Genomic DNA, 18,946 nt, shown 5'->3' with positions numbered 1-18,946 from the left:
AGAGCAGCTATACTTCCCGGTTTATCTGCAACTGGGATTGGAGTTACAGGCATCCCCCGAACTTTTCTTTAAAGTCTCCCATCTAGGTGACACAGACACATACTGTGTTATTTTCTACTAGGTAAACCTTTGCTCACATTTATTTTGTATTTATTTTTCTCATCCTCCTTTTTTCTTCATCATAGAGGGTACAGAGTAAGATGACCAAAAATATATATAAAGAGAAAACAAAACCAAGATCATCTGTATTTCTACCACCCCAGACACAATATACAAGAATTCCATTTTTCATGTATGTTTTGCTATTCTTTCACTCCCTGTAGTATTCCAACCATGTATATGTGTATCTGTATGCATGCCACACATGTGTGAATGTATTTATATAGTGGGACGATGTTATGCATGAGTTTTTTTTGTGTGTTGTGTTTTCTTTTTTTTTTTTGCAGTACGCGGACCTCTCACTGTTGTGGCCTCTCTTGTTGCGGAGCACAGGCTCCGGACGCACAGGCTCAGCGGCCATGGCTCACGGACCCAGCTGCTCCGTGGCATGTGGGATCTTCCCGGACCGGGGCATGAACCCGTGTCCCCTGCATTGGCAGGCGGACTCTCAACCACTGCGCCACCAGGGAAGCCCTACGCATGAGTTTTTGAACTGTGTTGTCACTCACCTTATATCATAAAATATCACTTGTCCATGTTATGACATACTTTTTACAACCAACTAAGAATATGGTTTACTATAAGAGGACATTCCATTATTTAGACTTATTGTTTAAGTGTTATTTGAATTTTTATGATTGTAAGCAATATTTTGCAAAAACTTTTTTCTGTAATTAGGATTATCCTTTTAAGACAGACTCCCTAAAGCAGTCATAGGGTAAATGTCTTGGTCATAATACTATGAACTCTCTTTCTAAAAGGTTATAGCAATTTTTTAGTGCAAGCATCAGCATATAAGAGTGCCCATAATACTTTTACTATCTTTTAAAATATAGTGCGCCCACTGTCACTAAGCATGCTGCAGAAGCAAAATTGATTTGATGTGACGAAGCAAACCTTACATGAAATTTTGCTAAAAATCTTGTCTGGAAAATAAATCTAATTACTGTAATTAACAGTGAAAGCCAAAAGAAGCATACTGAACCACTATATTATTAACATTAGGAAGGTACTCCGTTTGTCAAAGTATTTTATAATCAAGTACTAGTTAATCCTCACAGTGTGCTTTGGAAACAATGAAGCTATTTATAGCTGGACTTTCTGAGCTGAATGTCTTTCAAAGGTCCTTTTGTCTTGATATCTCAAATCATTGTCACCAGCATATCAATTCACAGAATAATTCTCATCTGTAGAATTTCAAGGATGGGAGGGACTTAATTGGCTATTCGGTCCAAAGGGATCAAGCAGTCACTGATGTGGGGTGTAGAATGTTCATACCACATACTGAGAATTTACTTTCTTCTCAAGTCCCCATGCCTCCATGAAAGTATGGCATGCCATCAGCAGCTGATAATAAAACTACTGCTATGTTTTTAAATTTATTTATTATTTTATTTATTTATTTTCGGCTGCGTTGGGTCTTCGTTGCTGTGCACAGGCTTTCTCTGGTTGCGGTGCGCGGGCTTCTCATTGCAGTGGCTTCTCTTTTTGCGGAGCGCGGGCTGCCGTAGTTGTGGCACGTGGGCTCAGTAGTTGCGGCGCACGGGCTTAGTTGCTCCGCGGCATGTGGGATCTTCCCGGTCCAGGGCTCGAACCCGTGTCCGCTGCATTGGCAGGCGGATTCTTAACCACTGCGCCACCAGGGAAGCCCCCTACTGCTATTTTTAAATTTAACATCTTTGTGCTTCAGCTACTGTAGAAGTAAAAGTTTATACTCAACAGGATTCTTACGATTTCAACAACTATTGGAATTATTTAGGTTTTATGACCTTAAAGGTGCCATAATTGAGAAAGAGCGCGATGACCTGGAATCGTGCAAACACTCTTCTCTAAAGAGTGGGCTTTTTCCTTTCAATCAGGGAGGGACCCGAGGTCTTTAGTGGAGACAAGGAATAAACACATAAAGGCTGAGAACCACTCATCTGATTCCATGCGTAGCCTACAGAATGCCTGGTTTCAAGGGGCAGATGGAGGCTGCAGAACCGTGAGTCCCCAAGGTGCACAGAAGCCGTGGTGTTGGGAAAGGGCCCCTCTTCGTTCGGCGTTCCCACCTCCTCCTCAGATGTACAACTGAAATCACAGTGGCAGCCGGACAGAGCTACAAGGAGGACCTGAGCACCCCTAGCAGTAACTGATCCCGTAATGTATTTGTCGGTTGTTCACCTCTCCCTGCTCTAGGAGGCAGTGAACCTGATGTTTTGCTAACCTGCCAGCTGACTGCAGGAAGGCTGGGGGCCCTGCAAGAACCAGCCACGGGAGTTCAGTACAAACAGCTGAGCTAAGAAGTGTTGTTTTCAACCAAGTCAGTTTTGGGGTGAACTGATTCCTAGCAAAAGCTAACCGATATACAAACTGAAGTCTCAAGAACGAGATGATGTGCTGAACATCACTGAGCTACACGGCGGCTGGAATGTGAAGTCAAACTAAATCTGGGCTAGTAAGTAACTGGTTGAATTAACACTCTTCAGGTTATCTATTAATGCAGTCTCCTAGGTTCACTTATTAAACAAGTCAACACTTACTGAGCATATAATACATGTTAAGTACTCTGCTGAGATACTGGGAAAACAGGAAAAATAAGGCACGGTGTCTGTCTCCAGAAGCCCCAGATTCTACTACAGGAGATATAACATGAATATATAAATAAATTACAATGTAATAAATATAATGATAGAAAGATACACAGGGTATTATGGGCTGGTAGAAGGGGAGCCCCGACCCAGGCTTCCGGTTAGAAATGATACCTACACAAAGGCTTCAAGGATAAAAGGAGTTTGCCAGACTGGGGTGGCAGGGAGAGGCAGGGGGAGGGGAGAAATGGGCAGAGAGAGCAGCAAGAGGAAAACAATAGGTAGGGCGCACCTTGGAGAGGGTGGGGACCTACCAGCACATCAGTGCTACTGGAGCGTGAAAAAACGGCGAGGAGAAAGAGAACACTGCTGAGAATGACATCACATCCCGGATGGTCTGTGTGCCACAGTAAAGAGATTCAATTCTCTTCCCTCGACAAGGAGAAGCTAAGGAAAGGTTTTAGGAAATCAGATTTGCATGCCTGAAATATCATTCTGACATTAGGGAGGATAGGTCAGGGAGACAGAAAGCACAGCTGAGAGTACATGTAGACATGAACTATGACACTCACAGTGGGGATGGAGGGGAAGGGGTGGAAATGAAAAATTACTTAGGAAGGAGGACCTCAAGGCATCAGTGATAGATGGGCTGGTTGGGGGACTGAGAGAGGAAGAGGACACAAGATGAATCCCACTTTCCTGCAGGGTGGGTATGTCTTGGGTGTCCACCAACTCTCTCACCTCCATTTATGCTGTTGACAGATCTGGGTGTAAACCTTTACATGGATCGCTGTTCAATTAAACTGTGGGAGCTTTTCATGACTGTTCCTACTGCTAAGACCCTTCTGCATCCTGCCGTGGTTATCTGATACATTTCCATGCTGTTTACTGCAGCTACGGGTGAGCTTCGTCCAAACCCTTGGTAAGAAAGCAAGTTAGAGCAGAGCCCAAGGACACTGGCTGGAGCTGTAGGCCCAATTCTGGATACACTCTGAACATAACTAGATATCAATCAAAATAGTGAGGGGACAGAAGAAAAGTGCCATGAAAAAGCATTATGAAAGCAAATGGCCGGAGTTTAACTTGGAGAACAGAGGACTCAGGAGGGACTGTCATTTCCAGGTGGAAGAGGAATCCATCCTTTGTATGACTGTCTCCACGGTGATGCACTAGCACCAATGGACTTCATCACACAATCTACCAGTTGGAAAAGTTCAGTTTGATATAAGGCAAGACTGTCTAATGGTCAGAAACACCCGGAGGTGGGATGGGCTACACTGGAATAGAATAAGCATCCTGTATTAGCTTGCTAGAACTGCCATAACAAAATGCCACGAACTTGTGTGCCTTAAACAACTGGAATTTATTTTCTCTCGTTCTGAAGGTTAGGAGTCCAAAATCAAGGTGTCAGCAGGGTTGGTTTCTTCTAAGGTTTCTCCCCTTGGCTTGCAAATGGCTGTCCCGCTGTCCTCATCTTCTCTTCTTATAAAAACCTCAGTCATACTGGATTAGGGCCTACCTATATGATCTCATTTTAACTTAATTACCTCTTGAAAGGCCCTATCTCCAAATACAATCACATTCTGACGCCCTGGAGTTTAGGATTCAAACAGATAAAATTTAGGGGGACACAATTCAGTCCATAACACAACTTGTCAACAGGGAAGTGTAAATGGAGGTATGGTGAGTGTCAGGTAGGGGAAGGCAATGAAGAAACTGAAGTAGCAAATCTGGAGTGTCTTTGAAGGTCCCTTAAGGTCTAAGAGCTACAATTCTAAACATTGCGAGAGGGCCCCTCATCACTGCTGTTAAACATTATTAACATGATAATCTCCCCGGGGTTTCAGACAATAATTACATTTTCATGGCAGCTTAAAAGATTGATGAGAAATGTTGCTTTTATTTAACCCTTCCTGGAGGAAAGGCACAGGCTGACAGCTACACACGTGAGCCCGCAGAGGACAACAGTCACGCTTACCTGTGAAACAGGACAGACTTCACCAAGGTGACAACATCCCGGCTGGCGTTGTATCCGGCACAGACAATGGCAACGTGGATTGTCTGGGAAGCAAAGAAAGCAGGGGGAGCAGTTAGATGGAGGAAGAGGACTGACTTTGCTGGCGCTCTGGACCGCACGAAAAAGTGCCCTTATTTCTTGCTGGGATCATTGGGACACAAAAAGCATTGGCGGCAGCTGTGAAGAATAACTCGAGACAGTTTCATGAAGGCCTTTTTAATCGGTTTATGGAGCTATCATCATTTGGAAACCATTAAGGCTCTTTTCAATTACATTTTGGGGATGAGAGAAATGGCAACTGGCTTGAATAGGTAAACAGTGAGTCCCGTGCCCCCATGTCTGCAGACCGTGACAACTGGTAACAAGAGAAGAGAAAGTAATAGGCCCTGAAAGGATGACCTGACAATCGGGGATCTCAGACAGAGACGTGGTGGCTCAGAGTTTGGGAAACGTTCTCACGAGATGTCTCAGGTCAGGGGTAACCTGATAACAGAGCAAAGGGACCAACAAACACCTATGGGCCCCAGCTGGGATGCCATTCAAGGAACTGAAGACTGGCAGAATCAATGGGACGAGGATGGGTCATCTCATCCAAGCACTCGAGAGCATGGGCCCCAGTCTGTCCATTAACCAATCGCTGTAACACGAGGGGCATGACACGTATCCTGCAGGATGTCACGGAAGGGAACTATGCCACGTGCAGAAATACAGCACACTGCAGTCCACTCATGACAAAAACGTCCTCAAGAGCTAAGCTTCCCAAACGGGGTGACTTGGCACCTTGGTGTGCCGTGAAATGAATGACAGGCGATGAAGACACTCATCTCTTCAAGTGAGATCTCCAGGCTACCAGGCGGGTCTACCCCTCAGGCTTGGCTGCCCTCTGCTGCCAGCAATTTTTCCTATTCACCTCCTTGTACTACACAATTATCATCCTCTGTTTGAGCCACACTGACAAAGATTGGAAAGTACTGCCCTAGGGCATCCCCTTTAGGAAGTTGCCCAGCCTCTCTCAGAACAGCTGAAAGAAACGGGGCGTTCCTGCCTCTCCATGTTGTCCTTTTACCAAAGCACAGCCTCCCTCGAATTGAAACCTGCCTACTAACACCCACTCCAGCCCTGCTCTGTCCTGGGAGTACTGCAGAACCAATATGTTCCCCAGGGCGTCCAATACTGAAATTCGAGGGAGAGGTCTTGATAGGTGCCTCTTTGTTTTCAGAACCACACACATGGCCCTTCCTCCCAGGGCACGGCTCCCAGACTCTCTGCTATCCTCATGAGCCACTTCCAACTGCAGTGCAGTTCTGACGTCCTGGTCACTGCCACACGGGCTTCCCCAGACCTACCTTCAGCACCGTGCCTCCTGACATCACCAAGGGAAGTTTAACCACCTCAAGGATAAACCAGCCAAGAGCCTGGAATGCACTTCCAAGACCGCTTCAACTCCAGTGAGCTTCACTGCACCTTGGCCACCCACTCTCAATGCCAGGAGCGGAACCCCAGCGTCACCCAGATCCTCATTGCGAGAAATCCTGAAATCACGGGTTCACCCGCAGCTGTGGGATTCTCAGAGCCTCTCACCCCTGCACCTGCCCCTCTCCCCGTCCTGAAGAACCCCATTCCGCCCTGTGTACCAGGCCCTACCCTGTCTGACCCATCTTCTGTGCCCTTGGCTCCCTGACATGTTCAACCCCACACTCAATACACAAACCCAGACTCCTGGATCAGGGCTACAGGGTCCCTCCTCCAGACTTATACCTGGGGATCAAGAAGGAGGACAAGGGAAGATAAAGGAGACGAATAATCACCACACTAAGAGCTAATATTTATTGAGCAAATTATTACATTCCAGGTACTGTACTTAGCACACAGATTGCCAGATTTAGTTGTACAAGGCAAGTACAGTGTTACTATTTCAGTATTATAGATCAAGAAACAGGCTGAGAGATGGGATTTGAATTCTGCAAAAGAGATTCTTCACCCTGCTGGTGGTACCTCAGCAACACACAAAAGATTTAAAAAATACACCCTGTGCCCCGGCACCATCTCAGACCAATTAACAATCTCCTATGCCCAAGATCTTAAAATACCCTGCTGGGAGGCCGTAGTTCTCAACAGGGGCTAATTTACTCCCCTCTGCCTCCCCCAGAACGGGCGTCCACGTCTGGACTCATTTTTGGTTGTCACTCCTGGGGGTGTGCAGGGCTACTGGCATCCGGTGGGTGGCGGTCAGGGATGCCGTTCAACACCCTACAATGCACAGGAGGCCACCGAGACAATGATGCTGTGCAAAAGGTCCAGGTTTTCGGGATGGGGAGGGGCTGGGAGGGGCTAAGATCTCACGGGGCACCAAAGCCACCTTTCTCAAACTCATTTCTGCACGTCTCAACTTCTCCACCTGTAAAATGATGACAGCCCCGCTTATCTCCGGATAATATCTCCAAAAGACTCGGAATCAAAGCCTGTAATGTGGATGCAACTGTCACAGTTTAAATCATGAAGGAAACGGATAGGGAAACGCCTGCACAGAGGAGACATAAGCAGGGCGGGGATGAGAATGGTAAAAGCATGCTGAATCAGGCTCTTTGGAATTGCAAATATTTAAACACCTGGCCTCCTCGAGATGTCAAACTCTGTCTTGGCTTCAGGGTTCAGGGACGTTTTCAAATGGGCCCATTAAATGTAAGCACGAGCGTGCACATTCTCAAACATTTTACATAATTTTCCAATCTCTTTAGTTTCATCCAGTACACCTGCCACCATGAATAAATTCATCCTCGGGAGCCGCTGCGGCAGAGCGCTGCTACCCAGGAAAGCAGAAAATTGGAGTGTCACGAACACGCGCTGGGAAGAGTTCGGGGTGGTCTCAAATTTTGTGGGTGCAGAAGCGAACGGCAGGAGTGAGGCAGGGCTTGGGGTAGGAGCGGAGACAGTCCGGGAACAGGGATGAAGGTTCCTTGAAAGAGCAGGGGTGCACACATGGTCCTACCATGAGAACTTTCTGGTCTGAAGCTATGAAGTCCAGGTTTTCATGTTTCTCCATGTGGTGGCTTAAAGATGGTCACAGATACATGGACATTCCGACTCCCAAAGGGAAGGGTCTAAACGTCACATTCTGTGACCACTGGTCCACTTCTGCCCTATACTTGGTAGGTGTCATACTTGCCTTTATGGGTCAAAAAGTCTGCAGGTAGCGTGACGATGCTCTTCTTTGCTCCTCTAGGCTCACTCTCTGAGCTTCTCCAACCAGCTCTGTGCCCCAAGAGCCTGATTTTTTTGGACCAAATTAACTGGGTTCCTCCTGCTTCTGCTTCCTGGTTGAGTTTGGTCAATGGGAGACCCCAGCGGGAGTCCAAAGGCCCCCCTCTTTATGTCCACTTCTTGCTGGGTTCCACAGGGCCTCCTGCCTGCACCTCTCGGGCCCAGGGGTCGCAGTGACTCCCTCGTGGGAGCTGTACCACCCTCGCTGGTTCCCCTTAACCCTGCATTAAACCCTCTCCACCTCTTTTGTGAGCATCCCCGTTTCCTGCCAAGACCAGACCAAATTCCAGTGATCCTCCCTCAGCACCCCATTTGTCCTGGTGGCTGGAAGGGAACCACAGATGATTTTGGAGCACCCACAGATATATCACCGACATATCTAAAATAAAACAAGGCAGGAGAGCAACTTGAGAATGGATAAATTGTAGTTAGAAGTTTTAAGGCACTCTGGAATTCCCTGGCAGTCCAGCGGTTAGGACTCAGTGTTTTCACTGCCGGGGCCGGGGTTTGATCCCTGGTCAGGGAACTAAGATCCCACAAGCCGTGTGGCACGGCCAAAAAAAAAAAATTTTTACTGAAAACAAAATTTTACGGCTCTATACAAAATTCTCAGACACAGGGACCACAAGGCTCTTTCTAAGGAAGCCAGTAAAGCTTCCTGCTCACTTACAGTGCTGCAACCTGCACCCAAAGATACAGGTTAGAGTGCCAGAGCTAAGCTCTCATTCCTGATGCCACTGGGGTCAAGTGAGTGACCTTTACTTTTAGGGCCTGCAGGAAGAATTCAGACATGAGCAGAGTGTTTTTGGAGACTGATGTGCCAGGCACTGTGCTGGGCTCAAAGGATCAAAACGTCAATCAGCCTTCATCCCCCGGGTCAAGTGAAGAGAGAGGAAGAGTCAACCAGACAACCCCAGCAGGGACTGCAGAGGCTTCTGTGGTGGCAAGCTCGGCGTCCCTGCCCCTAGAGTAGCCAGCAGCACCCCAGACCGAGCAGAGGCAGGGAGAGCTTCCAGGAAGAGAGGGCATTCTAGTAATGAGACCAGGGCAATACTCACTGCAGCTAGTCAAGGTTAGCAGGGATTTATAACTGTGTGCTTGCCAGTCTCCATGTAACCCGAAAGAGAACTGCCCCCCAACAGGAAGAAATCCCCACAGGGCAGAACTAATCAACACTCCAGCCAGCCACGTGTCTACCAGCGACCCCATGAGCAGCGACCCTGAAGGCCAGGCATTCTGCCTGGGGGCACAACGCAGTGAAAGCATCTCATAACCGGGAGCCTTTGGGAGTGGGAGGGGAAACCTATTTAAACGCTGGCATATGTGCGGAGGGGCTGGGGGAGTCAGGCTCGGCCCAGATTCTGGACTGCAGCTGCTGGAACAGGGGGTGGAGAGGCAGGACCTCCCAGAGGACAGATGCTCCCATGGCAGCCAGGGAGAGGCACACAGCTGCCGACAGAGGCAGGAGCCAGTTAGCTGGGAAAACCCAACGAGAGCGAAGAGACCTGGGTCTGAGCCATAACTTCAAAGCTGAGTTGCTGTGTGACCTTGGAGCAGTCGCTTAACATCCCTGAGCCTCACTGGCCCACCTGTAAAATGGAGATCAAGGTAGACACTCCACTGTGTAGCTGGGGGGATCAGACAAGTAAGTGCAAGTAGGTGCACTATTGAACTGATGCTCGTTCACGTGACCGACTGCATACACAGCATAACGAGAAGGTGTTCATCATCCCGCGGCTTTAACCTCCTCGTCTGTAAAACGGGGACATCATCCTACTTACCCTCAAGGGGTTGCTGAGGGAAAGTGGTCCTCAAAGTCTAACGTGCATCAGACTCCCTGGAGGGCTCGCTAACATAGAGCGCTGGGCCCCTCCTCCTGAGTTCCCCATTCAGGAGGTTCAGAGAGCAGCCTGAGGATCCCCCGAATCCAGATGACGCCGCTACTGCTGGTCCAGGGACTCCGCCTGAGAACTGCTCTGTGCGTAAAGCACTTTGAAGAGTGTCTCCGGTTAAACACTCCACAGATGTCAGCTGTGACTATGTTGGGAGAGGAGGAGAGGTCTTCGCAGAATCTGTTTCCGATACTCTCCCAAGAGGAAGCACCATCCCACTTCTACAAGACAAGCAGAGGCACTGCTCCCGCACAGCCACCTCATTCTCCCAGCACCTTGGAATTTACGACTCTTCCGGGGTGACGAAAAGGCCAGGGGAAGAGAACACGGGACGCAGCTTCTCCTGCGCAAAAGCAAAGCCCTGGAAATCAGGACAGTGGCCCAGCTCTGCCTCTGGCCACCTGGGTGCCCTTGGGCAAACGACCTAACCTCTCTGATCCTCAGTGACTCCTTTATAAAAAGAGGGATTTAGAAGTTCTATATACAGAGCTTTCCTAATACCCAGGATTTTCCAAAATTCAAGAGGAAGGAAGCGAGAGCAAATGAGTAACTGGTACAAGGCCTCAGCCAGTCAGCGGCAAAGGGGTGGAAGAACTCAGACTGCTGCCATTCGACCCACACAACTCGGCTCAGTAACACACATATGTTAACTATTAAATTTTTAAAAATATATTGCTAACGTGCCACCTAAAATAATCTTACAAACTGCCCAGGCTCTACTCTCTTGGGAAACCACTGACCGAATTCTGTCTATTCCCTCAAAATACTGATCCACCGACCCAGAAGACAAAATTATTTCAACCCTGTAGAAAACAGAAGGAGACCCCTTCCAACTATAATGGAAGCCAAGTCATCAGGGGCTGCACAAGGGGGCAGGTGGAACGCAGGGCCTACAGGGCCCGGTGAGAGGACGGGATGGGCCAACCCTCCAGGGGGTGGTGACTGCGTCCTCCGTGGCCAAGGCCCAATCAATGGACAACAAGGGAATGATCTCCCAGCATCCCCACCGGCATATTCCTGGTCTGCTTTAGGGTGGGTTTTCTTGTGTTATGAAGAGCATGATAAGCTGAGGAATCAGAAACCCAAGTATTTTGTGGAAGACATGTGAAAGGGTGAGACTGATTTTTGGGTGGGTTGAGAAGAGTTTAATTATTAGGGTAAACCCATGCCTGGGGCAGGTGGGTTGTCTAAATATAGCCCCATACCCAGCACAGTTGACATGTATCACAATCCCATCTATGGGGCCAATGGACGACCGGCCTGACCCCAAAAGTCTACACACCTTTGCCAAGTACTCAATCATTCTACAAGCGTGGACTGAGCACCTACGATGTACCAGGCTCAATTGTAGCTGCTGGGGATACAGCAGCAAGTGAAGGAGACTGAATCTTTGCCCCCCATCACGGGAGCTGGCGTTCCACTTGGGGGGGACATAGAAAATAAACAAACAAAGGCATATATAATTAAACTATATAGAATGCTAGACGATGATGAGTCTAGGAAGAAAAATTAAGCAGGGGAGGAAGAGCGGCACGTGGATAGGCAGCTGGTGAGAAGGGCTAAGATTTTAAAGTGGGGTTGTCCGGACAACTCTCCCTGAGAAGGTGACACTGGAGCAAAAATCGGACGTAGGTCAGGAAATGAGGCCTCTGGGTGTCCAGGCAGAGTGTCCCAGGCAGCGGAAACAACCCTGAGATACCAGGCAGCCGCCTGTGGAATAGGGAGCTGTGGAAAGGCAGCCTGGGAAAGACGGCAGGGAGGAAAGCTGGAGTCCGTGAGGCAGCTCTCCTAGAGCTCCCAGGCACCCTTAAGAACTCGGCTTTTCCTATGTGTGAGGAGAGAAGCTACTGGAGGGTTCAAAGCCGAGAAACAACACAATCTGACTTAAATTTTAAAAGGATCACTCAAACTGCCAGTTAAGAACAGATGCTCTGAGTGTGCACATACCTGGGGGTGGGGAGGAGCAAGCACGAAAGGTGGGAGCAAGGAGAATAGTCAGGAAGCTACTGCAATAACCCAAGTGCGGTGGACTTGTGATATGCTGCCTAAGGCCCCTTTCATGAGGTGTGCGTTGCCCCACTTGCTAGGAACAGCCTCCTTGCCAAGAGCTGCCTTTTTGAGGGTCGGCCCCTTCCCGGGGCAGCTGCAGCCAATGACCCTCCCACGGCATCCTCAGTGGCTGGCCCCATGGACATGCCTTCACAGATGGTCAGCATGTGAAACTCCATCTCTGGGTGTGCTTCACGGCACAGGAAGCTGGAGATGAAATGGGCCAGGGAGGTAGTGGTGGGGGTGAGAAAGGGCCAGACGGCATCCTAGTTCAAAGTCCTTCATGACCAGTTCACAGTCGGCTTCTCCAGTGGAGGGAGCAGGCTATCACACGCATGAAGATTTACAACCGGGGCTTCCCTGGTGGCGCAGTGGTTGAGAGTCCGCCTGCCGATGCAGGGGACACGGGTTTGTGCCCCGGTCCAGGAGGATCCCACGTGCCGCGGGGCGGCTGGGCCCGTGAGCCATGGCCGCTGAGCCTGCGCGTCCGGAGCCTGTGCTCCGCAACGGGAGAGGCCACAACGGTGAGAGGCCCGCATGCCGCAAAAAAAAAAAAAAAAAAAAGTGAGGGTTGCATCTTTATTTGTTGTCATTGTTCTTAAGGGCACATTTTCAAAGGAAGTTTTACAAGAGGGCACAATAGATAAAGCAGATCAAGGCAGCCCTGCTTCGGGGTAAGCACAGCCAGGAGGCTGCCAGAGAAAGGGCCCCTTGCCATGGCCGTGGTGCGGAAGCCAGCCCAAGACTGACCCCAAAGATCCCTGCCAGCTGAGAACCATGCCCTGTGCGGCCCCTCCTACATTGTATCAGTGAGTCTGTGTGACCAGTCGAACTTAGCAGAAGTAATGGTCCGTGACATCCAAGGCTAGATCATAAAAAAGACTGTGGTGTCTGCCTTGTTCTGCTGGATCACCTCCTCTGGGGAAAGCTAGCTGCTACACCAGGGGAACACTCAAGCAGTCTTAAGGACGTGAGGCCCCAGCTGGGCCAGTGTGCCAGCTTGGAAGCAGAGGCTCCAGCCCCAGTCGAGCCTATAGCTGATGCAGCCCCAGCAGATGTCTTAACTGCAACCTCAGGAGAGATCTGGAGCCTCAATCTCCAACGAAGCTGCTCTCAGAGATTCCCAAGTTTCAGAAACTATGAGATGATAAATGCATGTTGTTTTAAACTGCTAAGTTTTGGTAATAACTTGCCCTGAAGCAATAAATAATTAATACACTCAAGGAAGGTACCCGAAAGACCACACTGAGAGCTAGGGTTCCTGAAAATCACTGCAGAAGAAGTCCTCCTAGGTACCTTCCAGTACAACATCCCCTAGTTCCAGGGCCTGACATTTAGCAAGGATATTTTAGTAGATTTACATCCTTTGAGGAGCCCCAAAGACAACATATGAACCTAATGAGATGTGTATCCAAATGCCGTAAGAGTATCTTTCAACAGCAACGTGAGGTATGAAAAGATTGCGGGCAAACCCTTCCACTGTGGAGTGATTATGGAAAGACCTTGAAGTCAAAACAAAGAGGTAGATCAAAATTCTTGGAGGTTTGTTATGGGTCCAGAAAACGCAGGTAAGAGGTGTCAAGGTTTATAAACATAAAACCCAAAGCAAAACGGTAAACTCCCACTGAGCTGACAAACGTGGTCACAATCCGGCAGGCACTTTAAAACAACCCAACTTCTTTTTAAAGAACAGACAGATCCTTGCTTAGACCTACAGAGGAATGATTACCCTCATAGGGCTGCGCCAGCCCCCAAGGTGAAAGATGACCTCCATATCGTGACTGTCACCCTGAAGCCTTCTGAGGTGAGGCATCTGCCAGGCACAGAATAAGGACTGCAGTTCTGAGCTGATGGGAACACGGGTCCCAGCAGCTCTAATTTATGAAGTGTCCAGCACAGTGGTTCAGAGCACAGGTTCTAGGAAGCAAACGGCCAAGGTTTAAATGTGAGAGCTCCACCTCTTCCAGACAGTGCGACTTTACAATAATTATTTAACTTTTCTCAGCAGTAGTTTTCTAATTTATAAAAGGAAGAAAGTATGCTATGCAGATTAAATGAGATATTTTATGTAAGCTTTAGCATGGTGTTGCCTACACTTTCAGGGCTCAATACATGTTAACTTTTATTACTATTACATTACTATTTCATTTTGAATGAAGTTCAAAGCACGGAAGAGAAGGAAAGAGACACTTCCTCAAGGGGTGGTCTGACATCAGACAGTACCATTCACCTGGCTTTTCATAATAACAATATCAACTGTTGCTGTTTTAATTCTTTGACGTTCTTCCCATTGAGGGATGAGATGTGTGCTCCTTCTCCCTTCAAACTGGGTGGGCTTTTGTGACTGTTTCAACTAACAGACTACACTGTCAACAAAAGTGACACTATGTGACTTCTGAGACCAGGTCATTAAAAGTGCTTCTGGGGCTTCCCTGGTGGCGCAGTGGTTGAGAGTCCACCTGCCGATGCAGGGGACGCGGGTTCGTGCCCCGGTCCGGGAAGATCCCACATGCTGCGGAGCGGCTGGGCCCGTGAGCCATGGCCGCTGAGCCTGCGCGTCCGGAGCCTGTGCTCCGCGACGGGAGAGGCCACAACAGTGAGAGGCCCGCGTACCGCGAAAAAAAAAAAAAAAAGTGCCTCTGTTCTGCCTTGCTCACTGGGATACTTGTACTTAAAGCCATCGGCTGCCATGGAAGCAGGTGACTGTTCCGGAGCCGCCATGTAGTGAGGAAGCCCAAACTAGCCACAGAGGGAGACCACATGGAGAGACCCTGAGTCCACAACAGGGAAGAGAGATGCTGGGCCAGCGCCCATTGCTTCAGTCCTCACCATTCCAGCTGCAGCCACCAAGAAATTGCATGAGTCCCCCCTCCACCCCCAGACCAGAACCACTCAGCTAAACCCTTCTCAAATCCCTGACCCACAGAGACCAGGAGAGCTAATAAAATGACTGGCATTGTTTCAAGCCATTACGTTCTAGGTGATCTGTTAGGCAGCAACTGAGAACTGGAATATCCATGATAAGTCTATGTGAAACCCATACAAAGTCAGTTTCCCACCTGCTGTCTCATTCATTTCATCCTCACAGTTGCATAGGGAAGAGCACATTATTATTCTCATTTCATGATAATGAAATAGACTCCAAGAGGGTAACTGAATTGCCCAAGGTCACATGGCTAGTGAGCGGCAAAGTAAACATTCCTGGTTAGAAATTCGGACTCCAGTTCAGTGATTTCTGTGCTGTACCATAAGCTGACTCCCAGAATAGACCAGAACGAGAAATGCAAGAGAACTGCAGCACACATCTGTACACACAGAGGCAGAAGCGGAGATCAAAGAGGACCATCCTGTTCCAAGTCCCAAAGGCACAAAGAAACCAGCCCCTCACGGAAGCAGCATTGTCCTGGCAACAGATATGTGCAAGAATGAAATGGGCAGCTCCTTGAAGGCCACACCATTAGAAAACAACAAGAGGGCACAAGGACTGGCAAAGGCCCCTGATTTCTATCACCAAATATCTCAGCTGACAGCCCGGGCATCATCTCAGAAGGGTTTTCAGAAATACTTGTCATAGCCCAGAGAAGTTTCAGCACAACCAGATACAATGACAACGTCCTTGGTGACGAGGCCCTGTGCACTGACAGCGTGTCAGGACCACCTTCAGCACTTGCAACCACAAGTGCTCCCATGAAGGGAGGATTCTATTTTGACTCCACTGACTGACATTTCTCATCAGCCTCTATGGCATTTTCCCAAAATTCTTTAAATATGCCAAGCGATGGAAACCGAGGAAGCACACTGCTGATGGGTATAAAGACAGCATCTCAGGGCACGTGTGCCCCCAGAGTAGACCACACTGAAATAAGATGCAAGCGGGTCAGGACTTTCTAATTCATCTATGAAACCTCGAACAGGACCTGGGGTTCATCACAGGTGAAGTCCACCAAAACATAACTTTTTAAGGGTCTAAGACATAACATTATCAAAACGCACAAAGAGAAGATAAACAAATGGACAAAACCTAATTCTCAGGTGCAAAAGACTAAAAAATAAGTTATAGTAAAAATTAACAAGCTCGGGGTCTTTATCTCTCAAAGAGCACAAGGATAAAGTGAACCCCATCATTTATTTTCGTTGTCCCTTAAAGCAGTGGTTTCCAAACAGTTTCCACGATCCCAGAATCACTGGGATACATAGTTTTAATACTTATATTTTGGGCCCTATTCTCAGAGATTCTCAATCAGTAGATTCTGTGGTGGGTCCCATGAAAATGCATGTTTGGTATCTAATTCTAATGTATAACCGAGTTCGGTAACTACTCATTTGACAGAGAACATGCACCGTAACCATAATATCTCTTCTCTCTAGGAGCAAATCTCCAAAATGTTAACAAAGAACATGGCTTCTTTAAAGAAAATCTATCTTTTCCAGGCTCCCTTGCAGCTAGGTGGCAGCTAAAGGTAGCAGCTAAATGAAGTTCTGCCAATGTGTTCCAAAAGGAACTGACTGTGAAATTTCTGAGACGTGTTCTTAAAGCAAGCTGATATGCCCCACCTTAACGCTGCTTCTTTCCTGCTAGCTGGAATGTGAATGACAGGGCTGAAGCTCTGAGAGTCATTAAAGACCATGAGATGACCTTGAGAATGCCAGTCATGCCAGCTGGGTGAAAGATAAAGGAAGCCTGCATCCAAGCAGGAACATCCCTACACCAACAGCTCCAGACTTCTTACATGTAAACAGAAATAAGAGGCAAAGCCACCATTAACTTGGGATTGTGTGATAAATCACAGTGAAATCAACTGCTAACCCAACTATGCTATTGTTTGCCTAAAGTTCTAATATCCACGGTCATCACTGAAATAGTCTGAGGCAGGAACTTGATTTTAATCCATAACTTACAAACGAAGAAGCCAACACACAGAAAAGTGGTGTAACTTGCTCAGTGCCACATGGCCATCAAGGTATGGAGAGGGAACCAGAATTGGGCTCCTGTCTCTCACTTTGAAAGCCAGTGGTCTTTGCCCACACTATTTGGTGGGGCGCTCGGGACAGAAGCCCTCTTTAGAAATATCAATAGGATGTGTGTATCTCAGAAAGCTGAGCAGGGGAAGACAATGGCCACAGAGACTTCAGCAGGAAGAGGAATCCTCTGTGTTCTCCCTCTGTTCCACTTGTGTCCTCCCATTTTTTCCTTTTCCTTTTCTGTTTTTCACCTCCTTGATCGTAGTTGATGGTTTAAGTCAGCCTGAGTCATAATAATGTAAACACACTCGAAGAAAAGAAGTTCCTCCCTCTGGGCCAGCCAGCACTCTAAACTGATGCCATGACCATAACCTGAGAGCACAGAATCTGTAAGAAATCAAACCAGCCTTCACCCAGGCAGGGAAAGAAGATCCCCAAATTAGGGGCCATCCCAGACCAGCCTAGACCAAGGGAATTCGTTAAAGTTGCTAAGTCCCCAAAGATGCAAAACAGAGATCTTCCATTACACAGGCCACTGGCAATGGTTGTGGAAGGTTAAATGAGGCTGGGCCTGGCATGTAGTCAGAACCTAATTATAGGAATGAGATCACTAGGCAATTGAACCTAACTCCTGACGTATGCTCTCCTGCATGCACGCCACGCCTTGCCTAACCTGTTGATTCTTTTCTTATATAAAAAAGAAGCAAGGATGAAGAATGAAGCAGTTAAAAAATGACTAGCTCTCTACCCCTAACAGCCCCCCTAAGAATCCTGCAGGTAGATCACGCAGGCAACATAACATCTGAAGGAAGAGTCAGCCCGTCTGCATGCAATGGAGAACGATGCAGAATCCAGCCTCCTGCCTCAGTGATTCACTGAGATTCTTCCCCCTTTTTCCCCTTTAGAAACTGCCCTGGCTGAGCAGAACCTTCCGAGTTGGTCTCAGGTCATGAGTCCACCTTCCCCCCAGATCGCCAGCTCTTCTGTTTAAAGCACGTTTCATTTCTCCTGACACTCGCCTCTCGAATTACTGGCTTAGGAGCAGCGAGCAGCCAAACCTGGATTTGGTAATAGTACGAATTGCTCTTTGTTTATAATCGCTTCCTCACTTCCCACCTCAAAACATAAGAACCAGAAGAAAGGGAGTTTTGTCTCTTTTTCAACCGTTGTTATTTCCCAGCACAGAGAACACTGTGAGACCCATAATAGAGGCTCAGTAAATATTTGTTGGATGAATGATGACTATGCAGCACCCGCTTCCCTGCCCAGGTTCTCTGTGCTCGCCTGACCGACCAACTCACTGAGCTCTGAATCCTTTCCTGCTTGACAGCACCTCGCTGCATATTGTTCCGACTCACACATACACTCCTTGTTGGATGTCCTCCATCTACCTTCCTCTGCCTCTCCACCAGCCCACACTTCAACCAGGCTTGGGAATCCATGAGAAATCCTATTATCCTCAGGGGCTCCCCCTGACCATTCCAGTCTAAAATCTCCCTGACCACTGACCTTGCATAGAACTGAGTCTACGTCACTCAACAGGCCCCATATCCCCTTATGGCACACTACACAGCATCACCAATATCACTAAAAACCACATTCACGTGAACAGCATCTTACGGTTTGCAAAGTGTTTTCTCTTCAGGGCGTCTGAAGTCTAACATTCTGAGAATGTAGCCAGGAAATGGAATAAACCAGCAGCAGGTAATATCTGCATCTAACTAAAAATAACAAAAATTACCCATAACTGAAAATATGCTATATACCAGACACTAATTGTGGCTTTACATGGCCATCCCATTTCCTTTTCACAAATACTGCAGGAAGCAGGTATTGTTTTCTAAAGTTTATTGATGAGACACATCTGAAGCTCAGAGAGGTTCGGTAACCTGCTCAAGCGCTCACAACAGAAACCACCAGAGCTGGGAAATGAACTCAGGTTTGTCCGTCCCAGAAGGGCTTGCTCTTAACAGGGAGGTTCTAATTCCTCTCCACTGGGACTGGAAGAAGCAGAAAACGAGTGCGTGTGTGTGTGC

The 18,946-nt window shown here is 48.0% G+C and overlaps 1 protein-coding gene across 1 annotated transcript in view; it reads right to left on the bottom strand.

Annotated features, from left to right (window-relative positions):
• Positions 1 to 18,946, bottom strand: part of LARGE1 (LARGE xylosyl- and glucuronyltransferase 1) — a 587,346-nt gene that overhangs the window by 290,470 nt on the left and 277,930 nt on the right. The window contains 1 exon segment of the mRNA XM_060305895.1: positions 4,708 to 4,790. Coding sequence (XP_060161878.1) covers positions 4,708 to 4,790 — 83 coding nt within the window.

This window comes from Globicephala melas, chromosome 10 (genome assembly GCF_963455315.2).
Source record: "Globicephala melas chromosome 10, mGloMel1.2, whole genome shotgun sequence".
In the NCBI taxonomy this organism is placed as follows: Eukaryota; Metazoa; Chordata; class Mammalia; order Artiodactyla; family Delphinidae; genus Globicephala; species Globicephala melas.
This window is presented reverse-complemented; position numbering and strand designations above follow the sequence as displayed.